Raw genomic sequence first — 14,028 nt, 5'->3', positions numbered from 1 at the left:
ACTCCTTTAACCTGTTTGTAGATTCACCTTTTTCCCCAGAGGTGGGATGTGAGTCATCATTTATCCTTCAAAACACTTTATATCATTATCCAGTTATGGAAAGAGCTCAATTATTTGCAAGGACGAAGCACTGATAGGCAGGCTTTTGTTGGTAAAGGATCACACCGCGAATTGCTAATGCGATCTTTTATTTTTCTTAATTATAATTTGATTTTCAGTTATATATTTAAAACGGCCTTTTTTTGGGGGGGGAGGGAGTGGGGTCTATAAACTACGTTGGGGAATATTATCCTTGCAAAAGCACCTCTTTCGATATGTAGTTTAAATGCATCAACGTGACTGGTTTTAAGGTAACTGTTGGGTGGTTTCCGTGTCGATGCAAGCTGCGACCCCACAATAAAAATTAAGGGCAATTCTTTATCTACGGTAAAAAGCAAGCATTATTTAAACGAAATTTGTATGGTGCATTGTTGGCTCAGATGCAAACTCAGATGCAAGTTTCATCCCAGACTCGAAATCAGACAATTACTTAGGGAGGTCTGTGTTTTTAAAAGTTTTTTATTTCATAAAAAAAAAAACAATCCCTGCACCCACAAAAGCAACATACCCACTTCCCTCGCTGCTAAAATAGCTTTTTTTCTGTTGCCGTCGTTCAACGCGCAACGCTACGAAAATACAAGATTCAGAAAGTCTATATGGGAGCGTCAGAGCTAAATCGTCACAAGGCAAGAGACACAGACAAGACAGGATTTCTCCTCTCTCTCTTTCTCATGAGAAAGAGGATCTAGAGCGTTCTAAAACTAAAGCGGATTAATCCAAATTTTGTGCCAAGGAAACTCGAGGTCCTCCGTTGACAAAAATTCTGCAACGTAAACCGTGGTTAGGGCACAGAGGAAAGAAACCGTGATCCCTGGGCTTAGCGTTACGGCCGAAGCAGGTGTCATCGTTTTGTTTCAATCAAAATAAATCATAATTGATAATTCCTTGGGCTGATCAATGTAGTTTAGAGTTACATAAACCACAAACCAAGGTTTGCATGCAACGTAAACCATGGTTTAGGGCACAGAGGAAAGAAACCACGGTTCCTGGGCTTAGCGTTATGGCAGAAGCAGGGATCATAGTTTTGTTTCAATCGAAATAAATGATAATTGATAATTCCTTGGGCTGATCAATGTAGTTTAGAGTTACATAAACCACAAACCAAGGTTTGCATGCAACGTAAACCATGGTTAGGGCACAAAGGAAAGAAACCACGGTTCCTGGGCTTAGCGTTACGGCAGAAGCAGGGATCATAGTTTTGTTTCGATCCAAATAAATCATAATTGGTAATTCCTTGGGCTGATCAATGTAGTTTAGAGTTACATAAACCACAAACCAAGGTTTGCATGCAACGTAAACCATGGTTAGGGAACAGAGGAAAGAAACCACGGTTCCTGGGCTTAGCGTTACGGCAGAAGCAGGGATCATAGTTTTGTTTCGATCCAAATAAATCATAATTGGTAATTCCTTGGGCTGATCAATGTAGTTTAAAGTTACATAAACCACAAACCAGGGTTTGCATGCAACGCGAAACCAGGGTTATGGCTCATTTCTCCTGAACAAGGAACTATGGTGCACACTGTCTGCTTCATCACAGTAAACCATGGTTTAGGCGAAAAAACGGCCAAGTCTTGCCAGCTGATTTCATTCTGTAAATTAAGCAAAATTACGCATAATTACAAATTATTCTTCTCCTTCCTCCTCTTGGGAAGCGGGGAAAGGGCTTTGAAACCCCCTCACACACGATCCAGGGGACCTCTCTTTAATTTCCTGCTCCACTGAAAATGAGGAGAGCGAGAAAATTTTATCTACGGTTGCAATCGAAATTATTCCAAAAACAAAAACCCATTGCAAATCAAGTTTATTATCGAAATCCACAAACTTTCAGCTGATTGCAAGGAGGAAATAGTTTGACATGGCGGCTGCTTCAAAACAGCTTCCCCCCAAATTCAGCTGAAAACGCGTCTCTGATTTGATCCTGTGAATCTGTGAATTTTGGTAACAAACCTGATTTGAAATGGGGGAGGAGTTGAATAATTTTTGATTGCAACTGTCTATAAAAAAGCATAAAAGCCTGGATTCTTAGATCAATGAAATTGGGGTCTAATTTTGTTTTGAATTTTTTTTTTTATTTATTTACCCCAGGAAATTAACCCTAAGAATAAACAGGTTGAGGCAGTGATACAGCTCAGTGGTGGTCGGGAGACCAGAATAGTGCAGATAAAGATATCTGGCTGGATCCTGCTATATAGACAAACCTGAGAGTGAAGTCCCATTAATCTCAGTGGGTCTTACTTCCAAGTAGCCTTACTTGCGACTGCACTGTAAAAGCATGGTTTTCAGGCGGGTCTTTTCCACCCTAAAAGTCCTGGAAAGCCACTAACTGACTCCACCAATTCTGACCTGGATCTCAACCCACAATACATTTACCTAGAAAGGAACGAGATCCGTGTAGCTCTGGGACTTTGCACAGAGAAGATCCCAGGTTTAATGTCTGGCATAAAACCCAACACTTATTTGGGGGCCCCTGCAAAAATTTAATCTGCATTTCTGACGCAGCTTGTGCCCTGTTTCCATCAAACCTTAGTCAGCAATTATCGTAAATTTATTCATTCGTCCTCTCAAGCGACTGCCGCAAATCGGAAGTCCTGACTCTGGGCTGGCTGGCCGTGCCGTGAAAACAGCTCCGTTATATCCTTGAGAAATCTAGCCGATTCGAAAGTGGAGCTCTTCTCTTGTTTAAGAAACAGCAGGCAGGCGCAGAAAAATGAGGGGCAAATGCGGATCCATCAATTATAGTCAATTAGGAAGCAGGAACACCCCACGGATTTTGTGCCGCAATGTGCGCACCACCGGCGTTCTCGCCGCAATAAAACGCCAAAACACCAGTGGCAAAAATTGGAATTCCTGCCGCCGCCGTCCTTCCCCGAGAAGAACCGTAGAATCCCGGAGCTCAAGGAGCCTTTGCGCAAAACATGATTTCCCCCCCTAATGTTCTAAAATATCTAACCACCCTGACGGACAGCTTTGAGGAGGAATAAGGAGATTGGGAGAAGATTGATATGGAACATCTCAGGAGCACAGAAGAGGCACAGTTAAGAGAGGAGAGGTCTGGAAGGTGGAGACAGCTGCAAGCTGGCAGACTTGTGCAAAGTTTTTGAGTTGCACTGGGAGGTCTGTAGCTGCTCACAAGTGTTCACTGGAAGAGAGAGGGGGATAAGCAATATCAGCATCATAATTTATTATTTTTACCCCACCCATCTGGCTGGGTTTCCCCAGCCATTCTGGGCGGCTCCCAACACAATTCTGTGATCTGTGAAGTCGCAGAATCCGAGGACTGCCTCTCCCTACTTAACTGGGCCTTCTCGGTGGTGGCGCCTGCCCTGTGGAACGCCCTCCCGTCAGATGTCAAGGAAATAAACAACTACCTGGCTTTTAGAAGGCATCTGAAGGCAGCCCTGTTTAGGGAAGCTTTTAATGTTTGGCGTTTTATTGTGCTTTTAATATTCTGTCGGGAGCCGCCCAGAGTGGCTGGGGAAACCAAGCCGGATGGGCGAGGTATTAATAATAATAATAATAATAATAATAATAATAATAATAATAATAATAATAATAATAATTTATTTCCCCAGCCACTCTGGGCGGCTTCCAACACAATAAAACACCAAACATTTAAAACTTCCCTAAACAGGGCTACCTTCAGATGTCCTCTGAAAATCAGATAGTTGTTTATTTCCTTGACATCTGAAGGGAGGGCGCCACCACCAAGAAGGCCCTCTGCCTGGTTCCCTGCAACCTCGCTTCTCACAGGGAGGGAACCACCAGAAGGCCCTGGGAGCTGGATCTCAGTGTCTGGGCTGAACGATGGGGGTGGAGGCGCTCCTTCAGGTCTACTGGGCCGTTTAGGGCTTTCAAGGTCAGCCCCAACACTTTGAATTGTGCTTGGAAACGTCCTGGGAGCCAATGTAGGTCTTTCAGGACCGGTGTTATATGGTCTCCAGATACATCTGGACTCCAGCTCCCATCAGCCTCAGTCAACACGGCCCACGGTCAGGAATTATGGGAGTTGGGAGTCCAGGACCGCTGGTTCCTGCCACTCTAGCGCCACCTACTGTTGGGCTCCCCACTTTCCGCCCATTGAACCGCTACCTGCCACTGCTCCCCACTTCTCGCCACGATTGGCTTAATTTGCAAAGGTCCCACCTCTCGGGACCAGGCAGCCTCCTTCCCGAGACCCTCCGCTCGTGACGGCTGCGTCCTGCGCATGGCTCACCTGGCGATGCGAGACAGAATCTCCTTCACCCGTACCACAAGTCTCTCGTTCTGCACCGGGTTGCTCTCGATGGCGCTGTGGAGCTTCGCCATGTAGAAATCGAGGGTGCTCAATGTAGGGGTCTCCCCGGTGCCTGGAGGAGAAAAACCGATCAGATATCCGCTGACCTCCATCGCACTCTGCAAACTGACCGTCTGCCCATATCGCTATTATTATTTATATATATCCCAGAGTGGATATATATCTGATCAAAAGGTCAGTGGTTTGAATCCCCTCGACGGGGTGAGCTCCCGTTGCTCAGTCCCTGCTCCTGCCAACCTAGCAGTTCAAAAGCACGTCAAAGTGCAAGTAGATAAATAGGTACCGCTCCGGCGGGAAGGTAAACGGCCTTTCCGTGCGCTGCTCTGGTTCAGCCGTACCTGGGATTGGCAGGCTGGCAAAGCTGGCGGTCAAGGCTTGGCGCACGGTCTGCAGCTGCTTCTGCAAGGCGATGGTCTGGCGCTCTTCCAGAGCCAATTCCTGCTCCAGGCGCTCTTTGGCGCAACTCATGTTCTCTGTGTGTTTCTGCAAGATGGAGTTCTGCTCCTCAAACTCCGTGTTCACCTTGCGCAGGCGACGGAGTTCCGCTTCCCGGGCTGGGAGAAACAAACGGACAACACAGGGAGTGTTAAGTTGTGGGTGAACATATCAGACGACACAGCGATTCTTCAAACAGCTCTTGTTTATTCACAGGCCAGGACAGAACTGAACTGAAGGGTTCAGTCTGCCTGCTTATATAGAGCTCCAGTACAACGTAACTGTAAAAATTTTCTAAAACTATCCAATCACTGAATGTCACTTTCGATCCCTTATTTGCATAACTATCTACAGTATCCCCCTGCTGGCCCAGGGTGAGAACTTCAGTACATAACAGGGAGAGTATTGGAACAAGAAATTTGTGGGTGCCCTGCATGGGGAATTTTGCGGGTGTACGGGCATCCAGGGGAGTTGGCATCTGTGCATGTCAGGATCAGGGCCGGATTGAGGTTTGGCGAGGCCGTAAGCTACTGAAGGGAACGGGGCCCTTTATATGTCCAGCTGTCCTTTGCCAGCAACAAATTGTCGCTGTTTTTTGTGTTGAATATATGTTATATGGTCATTTATGGACCTAATAGGTATCTAAAGCCATTTGCACATCACAAAATAGGTCTTTTATCAAAGCAATTGTTGAATTGAATTACAGGAAGTATATCAATAGGTAAAGGTAAAGGGACCCCTGACCATTAGGTCCAGTCGTGGCCGACTCTGGGGTTGCGACGCTCATCTCGCTTTACTGGCCGAGGGAGCCGGAGTACAGCTTCCGGGTCATGTGGCCAGCAGGACTGAGCCACTTCTGGCGAACCAGAGCAGTGCACGGAAACGGCATTTACCTTCCCGCCAGAGTGGTACCTATTTATCTACTTGCACTTGGACGTGCTTTCGAACTGCTAGGTGGGCAAGAGCAGGGACTGAGCAACGGGAGCTCACCCCGTCGCGGGGATTCGAACCGCCGACCTTCTGATCGGCAAGTCCTAGGCTCTGTGGTTTAACCCACAGCGCCACCTGCGTCCCTACCCTATATATAGAAAGGAGCAAAAGAGTGATATTTTAGGGAGCAGGCGGGGCCCATGACTTACATCATAGGAGCCTACACAACACAAAACACTGTTGCTGTACGCAGGATTTATATCATTTGTTTTTTATCTTATATTTTGGAAATGTACATCCAGTTGTTGTTTTCTCCTTTAAATTTTTTGGGGGCCCCCAAGAGAGTGGGGCCCTGAGCTATAGCTTCTTTAGCTTATACGTAAATCCGGCACTGGTACCCCGGACTTTTGCAAGCCCACGACAGCCTGCTCGGTTCCTTAAATTACCTTTATTCTGGTCCAAGAACTCCTCAGTAAATATGGGGACGTCAAATGTCGAGAATCCATCGCTGCCTCCCTCTCCCAGCTGATTGAGAAGGAAACAGGTGAAAAGAAACAAGAAGACAAATAGAAAACTTCGCATTATCTTCCCAGGGAAAATTTGGGGATGAATTGGGAGTTGTGCATGTTTTTGTGGGGCAGAAGTCAGGTGGAAAAAGTCTTAGGAAATCCTTTTCTAAATCCCCGCAGCGCGGAAATGTTTGTTTCGGGGCCTCCTCCCGTGAAAATCACCTTCGGAAAACAAAACCCCCCACATTCCTGGACTCAAACCCTCAAGATGGATAAATAGGGGGTAAAACATTCAACTCTTAAATAAATAAAAATAGCCATTATTCTATTTTGTACCCCCAAATCACTATCGACCAATCAAGGCCTCTTGAAGATATCATGCGTTCCTTGCTTTATATAAAACGCCCAGAGAATTATTATCTTTTAAAATCATCTATTTTTAGCTGTTTTTCGGGCCGTTACCCCCAGGAAGTGGCAGCTGGAACTTCTGTCTGATAAAAGATTTTCACATCCGGCAGCCAAATTCGCTCTGTCAGCTAAGAAGCTCCGTTCCAGCTCTGTTCCAGCCTCCTAATTTTAATTTCAAAACCTTATTGTATGCTGTAAACTTTTATAGGTCATGTTTTTCCCCAGAATAAAGTGTTGTTTTATAACCTGGCTGTGCACTGTAAAGGCCTTATGATGAACTGATGGGATTGGTTTTAAAAAACGTAAAAGCAAACTTGCAGCAGCGGTGATGGCCCGTAAAGAACGATCCCAAAATCTGAATTAGGGAAATCCTCATTTTGGCCAAACAAAATGTTATGGGCAGTGGGCAAGCTTTGGAGTGCTCCAGAGTGCTTTTCTGGACTGATGAAGAACTCTGCAAATCTCCAAAGCTTGCATACAAGAAAATGGGCTTTTTAATAACAACAACAAAAATTAAATTCTTAAAAGGAAGGTCTGGGGGGGAAGGATGGGCTGAGGAAGAACTCTGCAATTCTCCAAAGCTTGCATACAAAAAAATTTGTTTTTAATAACAACAACAACAAAATTAAATTCTTAAAAGGTAGGATCAGGGGGAATGGGCTGATGAAGAACTCTGCAAATCTCCAAAGCTTGCATGCAAGAAAATGTGCTTTTAATAACAACAACAAAGTTAAATTCTTAAAACGAAGGTCTGGGCAGAGGGATGGGATGAGGAAGAACTCTGCTAATTTCCAAAGCTTGCGTGCAAGAAAATTTGCTTTTAATAACAACAACAACAAAAATTAAATTCTTAAAATGAAGTTTTGGGAGGGATGAGCTGATGAAGAACTCTGCTAATCTCCAAAGCTTGCATGCAAGAATATGCGCTTCTAATAACAGCCACAAAATTAAATTCTTAAAAGGAAGGTCTGGGGGGAATGGGCTGACGAAGAACTCTGCTAATCTCCAAAGCTTGCATGCATGAAAATTTGCTTTTGATAACAACAACAACAACAAAATTAAATTCTTAAAAGGAAGGTCTGGGGAGATGGGCGGATGAAGAACTATGCAAATCTACGAAGCTTGCATACAAGAAAATTGGTTTTTAACAGAAACAACATTTAATTCTTAAAATGAAGGTCTGAGGCAATTCCTCTGGTAGCCTGATTTACCTTGTACCCGTTCAGCAGCGTGTTCACGACTCCAGAACCGGCATCCTCTGTATTTTTAAAAAAGCAATAATAATGTCAACAGAGAGTGGGGAGATGGTGACTCAACTGAGCACACAGAATGATTTGGGGAGCATAGGCAGGATTCCAGCCCACATCCCCAAAACCTGAGGCTCACCCTCTTTCCCAGCACCAGGCTGCTAAATTTGCAATTTGTGCTAAAAGACACGACACAAAAGGAAAGGAGGGAGGAGGAGGGAAAAGGAAAACGAGCGAACACGTCAGGAAATCTGTTGCTCTTACATCGCCTCTTCCCCAAAAGTTTAATAAGGTCGATAACTCCCAGTGAAAGATGCCACCCCTTCTGTTTCTTTCTTTCTTTCAAATAATCTTTATTATACATCCATTTACATAAACTTAATACAATACAATACAGTGGTGCCCCGCAAGACGAATGCCTCGCAAGACGAAAAACTCGCTAGACGAAAGGGTTTTCCATTTTTTGAGTCGTTCCGCAAGACGAATTTCCCTATGGGCTTGCTTCGCAAGACAAAACGTCTTGCGAGTTTGTTTCCTTTTTCTTAAAGCCGCTAAGCCGTTAATAGCCACTAAGCTGCTAAGCCGTTAATAGCCGCTAAGCCGTTAATAGCCGCTAAGCCACTAAGCCGCTAATGGCCGCTAATAGCCGTGCTTCGCAAGACGAAAAAACCGCAAGACGAAGAGACTCGCGGAACGGATTAATTTCGTCTTGCGAGGCACCACTGTACAATACAATATGTACAGTAGATACATTACCTACCTACATACGCACGGTGGACACACCATAAATGTTTGACTCCCAACTCTTCTCATTGTGTTGTTTTGCAATTTATTAATCTGTACGCATTTCATTCTTATTATTCCGCTTTCCCATTTTTTATCTAGACAAATTTTATTCGCCTTACAAAACTCCTGGCAGACCTACTAGCGACCGTCTCACCTTTCTTGATTTTTTTCTCCTGCATCTTTTCGGCACACATCTTGTAGGCTTCGGACTGCTGGTATTCCCTCAGCTCCTTCATGTACTGTTGCTTCTCGCGCTCGGCCTCATCCAGGTAACGCTGGAACGAAGGAGGGAGAAGGGTGAACCCCCCCTCTGCGACCCACAAGCCGCCTCTGTCCTTATTTCCAGCTGGCAAACCCCTCTGCCCTTTACACCATGGCTCCCAACAGAATATTTAAAACATATTAAAAATCCTCCATGAAAATTCAGCCACTCTCACCTGTTTATCCGCTGGCTGGAGTTTGCTCCATTCTGCACCCAACATCTTCGTGATCTCTGGGAACGGCAGGTCCGGGTGTTGCATACGGATCAGCTCCCGCCGTTCGTTCAGGAAGCGGACGTATCCTGTCACCGGGGCCTTTGGCCCGTTCGGGAGAATCTTCTTCCTCTTCTTCCCTTTCGGCCAGCCCCTCTTCTTCACGGGCTACTCAGGAGAAAAACAGGAGATAGCTGAAAACACGCAGCCAGAACACATATCAAGCTGGGGGTTCCGGCTCGCATTAGAAAGCCAACACAGGTTTCTAGTCCTCATGGGCTCAGAGCATTGTTTGGAAGGGGGAACCTTCTGACCTTAAGACCTGTCCAGCAAAGCTGCAAAATAATTCTTGTCAGGTGGGGATCCGACCTCTGCTGGAAAACCTCCAGCAAAGGCGGACTTGCTGCCAGAAAGTTTAGTTGGAATATTTATGTACCTAGACAGCATATTAAAAAGCAGAGACATCACCTTGCCAACAAAGGTCCGTATAGTAAAAGCTCTGGTTTTCCCAGTCGTGATGTATGGAAGTGAGAGCTGGACCATAAAGAAAGATGATCGCCAAAGAATGGATGCTTTTGAATTCTGGTGCTGGAGGAGACTCTGGAGAGTCCCATGGACTGCAAGAAGATCCAACCTCTCCATTCGGAAGGAAATCAGCCCTGAGGGCTCACTGGAAGGACAGATCCTGAAGCTGAGGCTCCAAGACTTTGGCCACCTCAGGAGAAGAGAAGACTCCCTGGAAAAGACCCTGATGTTGGGAAAGGTGGAGGGCACAAGGAGAAGGGGACGACAGAGGACGAGATGGTGGGACAGTGTTCTCGAAGCTACCAGCATGAGTTTGACCAAACTGTGGGAGGCAGTGGAAGACAGGAGGGCCTGGCGTGCTCTGGTCCAGGGGGTCACAAAGAGGCGGACACGACTAAACGACTAAACAACAAATTTATGTATGCAACAACTGCCCCAAAGTGTTTCATTAGCCGCCAAAATGAAAGCAAACAAACCCCTGTCTTGCAAAGAGAACGTCAGCCATGTCTAGTCAAAACGATGACCGTGTACCTACGCAATAGACAATCTTTTATAGAAGTCCTTCAAACCATAACAAGTGTTCTGTTGGAAGCCACCCAGAGTGGCTGAGGAAACCCAGCCAGATGGGCGGGGTATAAATAATAAATTATTCTTATTCTTATTATTAGGGGAAATCTCGTAGCCCCGACATATAGACGCACCAGGAGTCTCACCTCTTCTTCGCCATGTGGCTTTTCTGCGATCAGACGAGGGGCTTCGCTTTTCTCCTGTTTGATTGCCACCAGGAAACCCCCCGGCTGGGTTTTCCCCGCGGCGTTCCTGAAACCAAAAAAAGCACGCACGCGAAAAAGGTTACACGGAACTGCAAATTTACCCTGAATTTCCATCCGCAAAAGGAAGCTTCCGTTTATTTATTTTCCTAAAAGACTCTGTTGATTTGTCAACCCAAAAGAATTACCATATTTTTTGCTCTATAAGACTCACTTTTCCCCTCCTAAAAAGTAAGGGGAAATGTGTGTGCGTCTTACGGAGCGAATGCAGGCTGCGCAGCTATCCCAGAAGCCAGAACAGCAAGAGGGATTGCTGCTTTCACTGCGCAGCGATCCCTCTTGCTGTTCTGGCTTCTGGGATTCAGAATGTTTTTTTTCTTGTTTTCCTCCTCCAAAAAATAGGTGCGTCTTGTGGTCTGGTGCGTCTTACAGAGCGAAAAATACAGTAATAAAAATGATCTCTTTGATAGCTGAACAAACGAAGGCGCCGCCTTCCCACCTGGCGCTTCCGAACCCGGATTTGAAAAGTAAAAGGTTTTCTTTCTCACCTCTGCCATGCCAAAACCTTTAATCTTGATAGTTTGGCTGGCGTTCAAGCATTTGGCAACGTGAAAAAGCACCAACACAAAATAAGGTCAATACTCACAGAATCCCAGCCGCTTGCCTGGCGCCGTGCGACATTTTCTGTTCGTTGGCGGTGAGAAATTCAGGCGACCGCTCTTAACAGGGAGCCTGGAAGAGACGATTCAGGACTTAATGCGAAAAGCACGGGAGGAAAGTAAGAGTGGGCGTGTTTCGCACGGGGACCCTGGAACGTTTTGCACGGGGACCCCCTTTCTGTTTCAACGCACGAACTTTTCCCCCCACAATTTTTTTTTATAACACATATAATAAACAGAAACAGAAAAGACAAACGATACGAACAAATTCTTCTCATATCCTTATTTTTCTAAACATTAAGTGGGCTTCCCCAAGTCCCACCTATCTGATTTTCATTTTACTTCATCTTTAGCAGTTTACACATATCATAATTTCTAACCATCTTTTTTTTTTAATCGTAAAATAACTTCACATTTTATCACTTACAAATAATACTATTTTAAAAGACCCTATCTACTACTTCTAACCCTACAGCCTATATCCACTTCCAAAGCTATTCTAAGGTTTAAATATTAACATATTTTTTTTCAAATGTTCCTTAAACTTCTTCCAATCTTCTTCCACCGTCTCTTCTCTCTGGTCTGGGAGTCTCCCAGTCAGTTTCGCAAGTTCCATATAGTCCACAACGCACAAACCCTTTGCCAGGAAACCGTATCGCTGCGCTGGTCCATCGCGCGTTTCCGACAGGGTAAACCTTGCAAGTGAAGGCACAGGTTGGGTCAGGCTAGAGGACCCTCAGAGGTCCCTTCCGAATTTACAAGCCTATGATTCAACACTGGAGGGAGAGCCAGACCCTCCAAGTGTCCCTATTGTCCAGGGACAGTCCCAGATTTACAGAAAATGTCCAGGTTTCTGATCTGACCCTGGAGTGTCCCGCTTTTCCTTAGGACGTCCCTCTTTTCACGGGAGAAACGTTGGAGGGGATGGAATAGGACGTCCCTCTTTTCACGGGAGAAACGTTGGAGGGGATGGAATAGGACGTCCCTATTTTCATGGGAGAAACGTTGGAGGGGATGGAATAGGACGTCCCTATTTTCACGGGAGAAACGTTGGAGGGGATGTAGTTATGTGACCCCCTCCCCCTGCCCTCAGCCAAGGAGATAAGTAACACTTCTCCAACGAAAATAGGGACGTCCTATTCAATAATAATAAGAAGAAGAACAATAACAATAACAATGGGAAACTCGCTATTTTTGTGGGGCAATTGTTGGGAGGTTACAGAAGTGCGCCTACAGAGATGGAGGGAGATCACCCTTAGCTCCTTCCGGAAGATCTCCTTAAAATTAAATGCAAACAGCGACCAGAGACCCCACCCCACCCCCCAGCCAGGGGAATTGGGGAGTTGCAATAGGGCCAGGGGCATAGAGAGGGGGGGGGGTAGAGAGACAGACAGGCACCATTGCATTAGCATTGATTAATCTTGGAAAAAGTAAATAGAGCCCCCGCCTTTTGCAATATTTTTCCTTCCCAGCCTCCCCCTCCCTTAAAAAAAACAAAAAAAATTGATTATTTTTTATAAATTTAAAAAATAAAAAAATCCTAGATCTCCCCCTCTCGCAGATGCCCAGATCTGCCCCCTCCCCGACCCACCAGCCCGGATTAATAACACCGATAAAAATAAAAATATTAAATAGGAACCTTTGCAAAAGTTTCCCCAGTCTTTCATCCGCCGAAGCGCCGCCCCTTTCGCAGCTGGGTCCTTATGCAAATGACCGCCCTCTCCCCGGGCGCGGATTGGACGGGACTCGCCGCCGCCGCGCTCCTGATTGGCGGGCGCGCGTTCCATCGCTTCCCCCCGCCCCTACCCGCCATCGCTTTCCCTTCCAGCGGCGGCCGCGCGCAATGGAACGCATCACGGCTCGGAGGCGACGCGGATTGGCCGAGGGCGGAACCAATCGGAGCGCGCGTTGTGAGTCGAATTGTATCAATGGAGGAGGAACTTCAAAGGGAGATGCGAACGTTCTGTGCGCGTCCATTTCCTTTTAATCCCTTTATTTTAATTCAAATAATTAATTATTTTAATGATTTTGAGTTTTATACATTTCCATGACTTTACAATCATTTTAACCCCTTTTTCTGCGATTCCTTAAATTTATTTTTTTAATATTTTCTGCATATTCCAAATTAACTTATTTTTTCTCTTTTATTCCTCTTCTTTCAATATATACTCTTGAAAATATATACTCTCTGCAAAGCTGAATAACTGTACACATCCTTTTCATTTTTTAAAAACAAATCCCATTTTATTTATTTATACCTTTTAAGCTTATGCATTTTGCTAGCTTTCTACATTTCGCTACATTCGTTTCGACATTTCAGAACTTTACTTCCTTCCCCCTGTTTCTGCAGTTCCTTAAATTTGTTTTGAATACACATCCTTTGAATACACATCCTTTTCATTTTTAAAAAAACAAATCCCATTTTTTTTATTTATACTTTTCAAGTTTATATATTTCGCTACATTCATTTCGACATTTCATAATAATAATAATAATTTTTATTTATACCCCGCCCTCCCCAGCCAAGGCCGGGCTCAGGGTGGCTAACAAGCAATAATAAAAACAAGTTGAATGAATGCAACTTAGAAACAAAATTAAAATACAACATTAAAATATTGAAACATTAAAATATTAAAATGTAGCCTCATGGCAGGAGGAGAAAGGAAAATAAAAAAGAAAGAGAGGGAGGGAGGGAATCAAATTGGCTCCAAGCCAAAGGCCAGGCGGAACAACTCTGTCTTACAGGCCCTGTGGAAAGAAATCAGATCCTGCAGGGCCCTGGTCTCATGAGGCAGAGCGTTCCACCAAGCCGGAGCCAGTGTTGAAAAGGCCCTGGCTCTGGTTGAGGCTAATCTGACTTTCCTAGGGCCCGGGACCTCTAGGGTGTTGCTAT

General features: G+C 45.2%; 1 protein-coding gene across 1 annotated transcript; it reads right to left on the bottom strand.

Moving 5' to 3' along the window:
• Positions 1–540: 540 nt before the first annotated feature.
• On the bottom strand, positions 541–12,878 carry HMG20B (high mobility group 20B). Its single transcript, XM_028713630.2, has 10 exons — positions 12,775–12,878; positions 11,123–11,208; positions 10,420–10,525; positions 9,146–9,349; positions 8,863–8,983; positions 7,887–7,933; positions 6,205–6,283; positions 4,732–4,947; positions 4,313–4,445; positions 541–3,238 (listed from the first exon to the last, which is right to left on the bottom strand). Exons 2-10 carry the CDS (start codon positions 11,155–11,157, stop codon positions 3,226–3,228), a joined length of 954 nt encoding a protein of 317 aa, XP_028569463.2. The 5' UTR covers positions 11,158–11,208; positions 12,775–12,878; the 3' UTR covers positions 541–3,225.
• Positions 12,879–14,028: the final 1,150 nt, after the last annotated feature.

This window comes from Podarcis muralis, chromosome 18, assembly GCF_964188315.1.
Source record: "Podarcis muralis chromosome 18, rPodMur119.hap1.1, whole genome shotgun sequence".
NCBI lineage: Eukaryota > Metazoa > Chordata > Lepidosauria > Squamata > Lacertidae > Podarcis > Podarcis muralis.
This window is presented reverse-complemented; position numbering and strand designations above follow the sequence as displayed.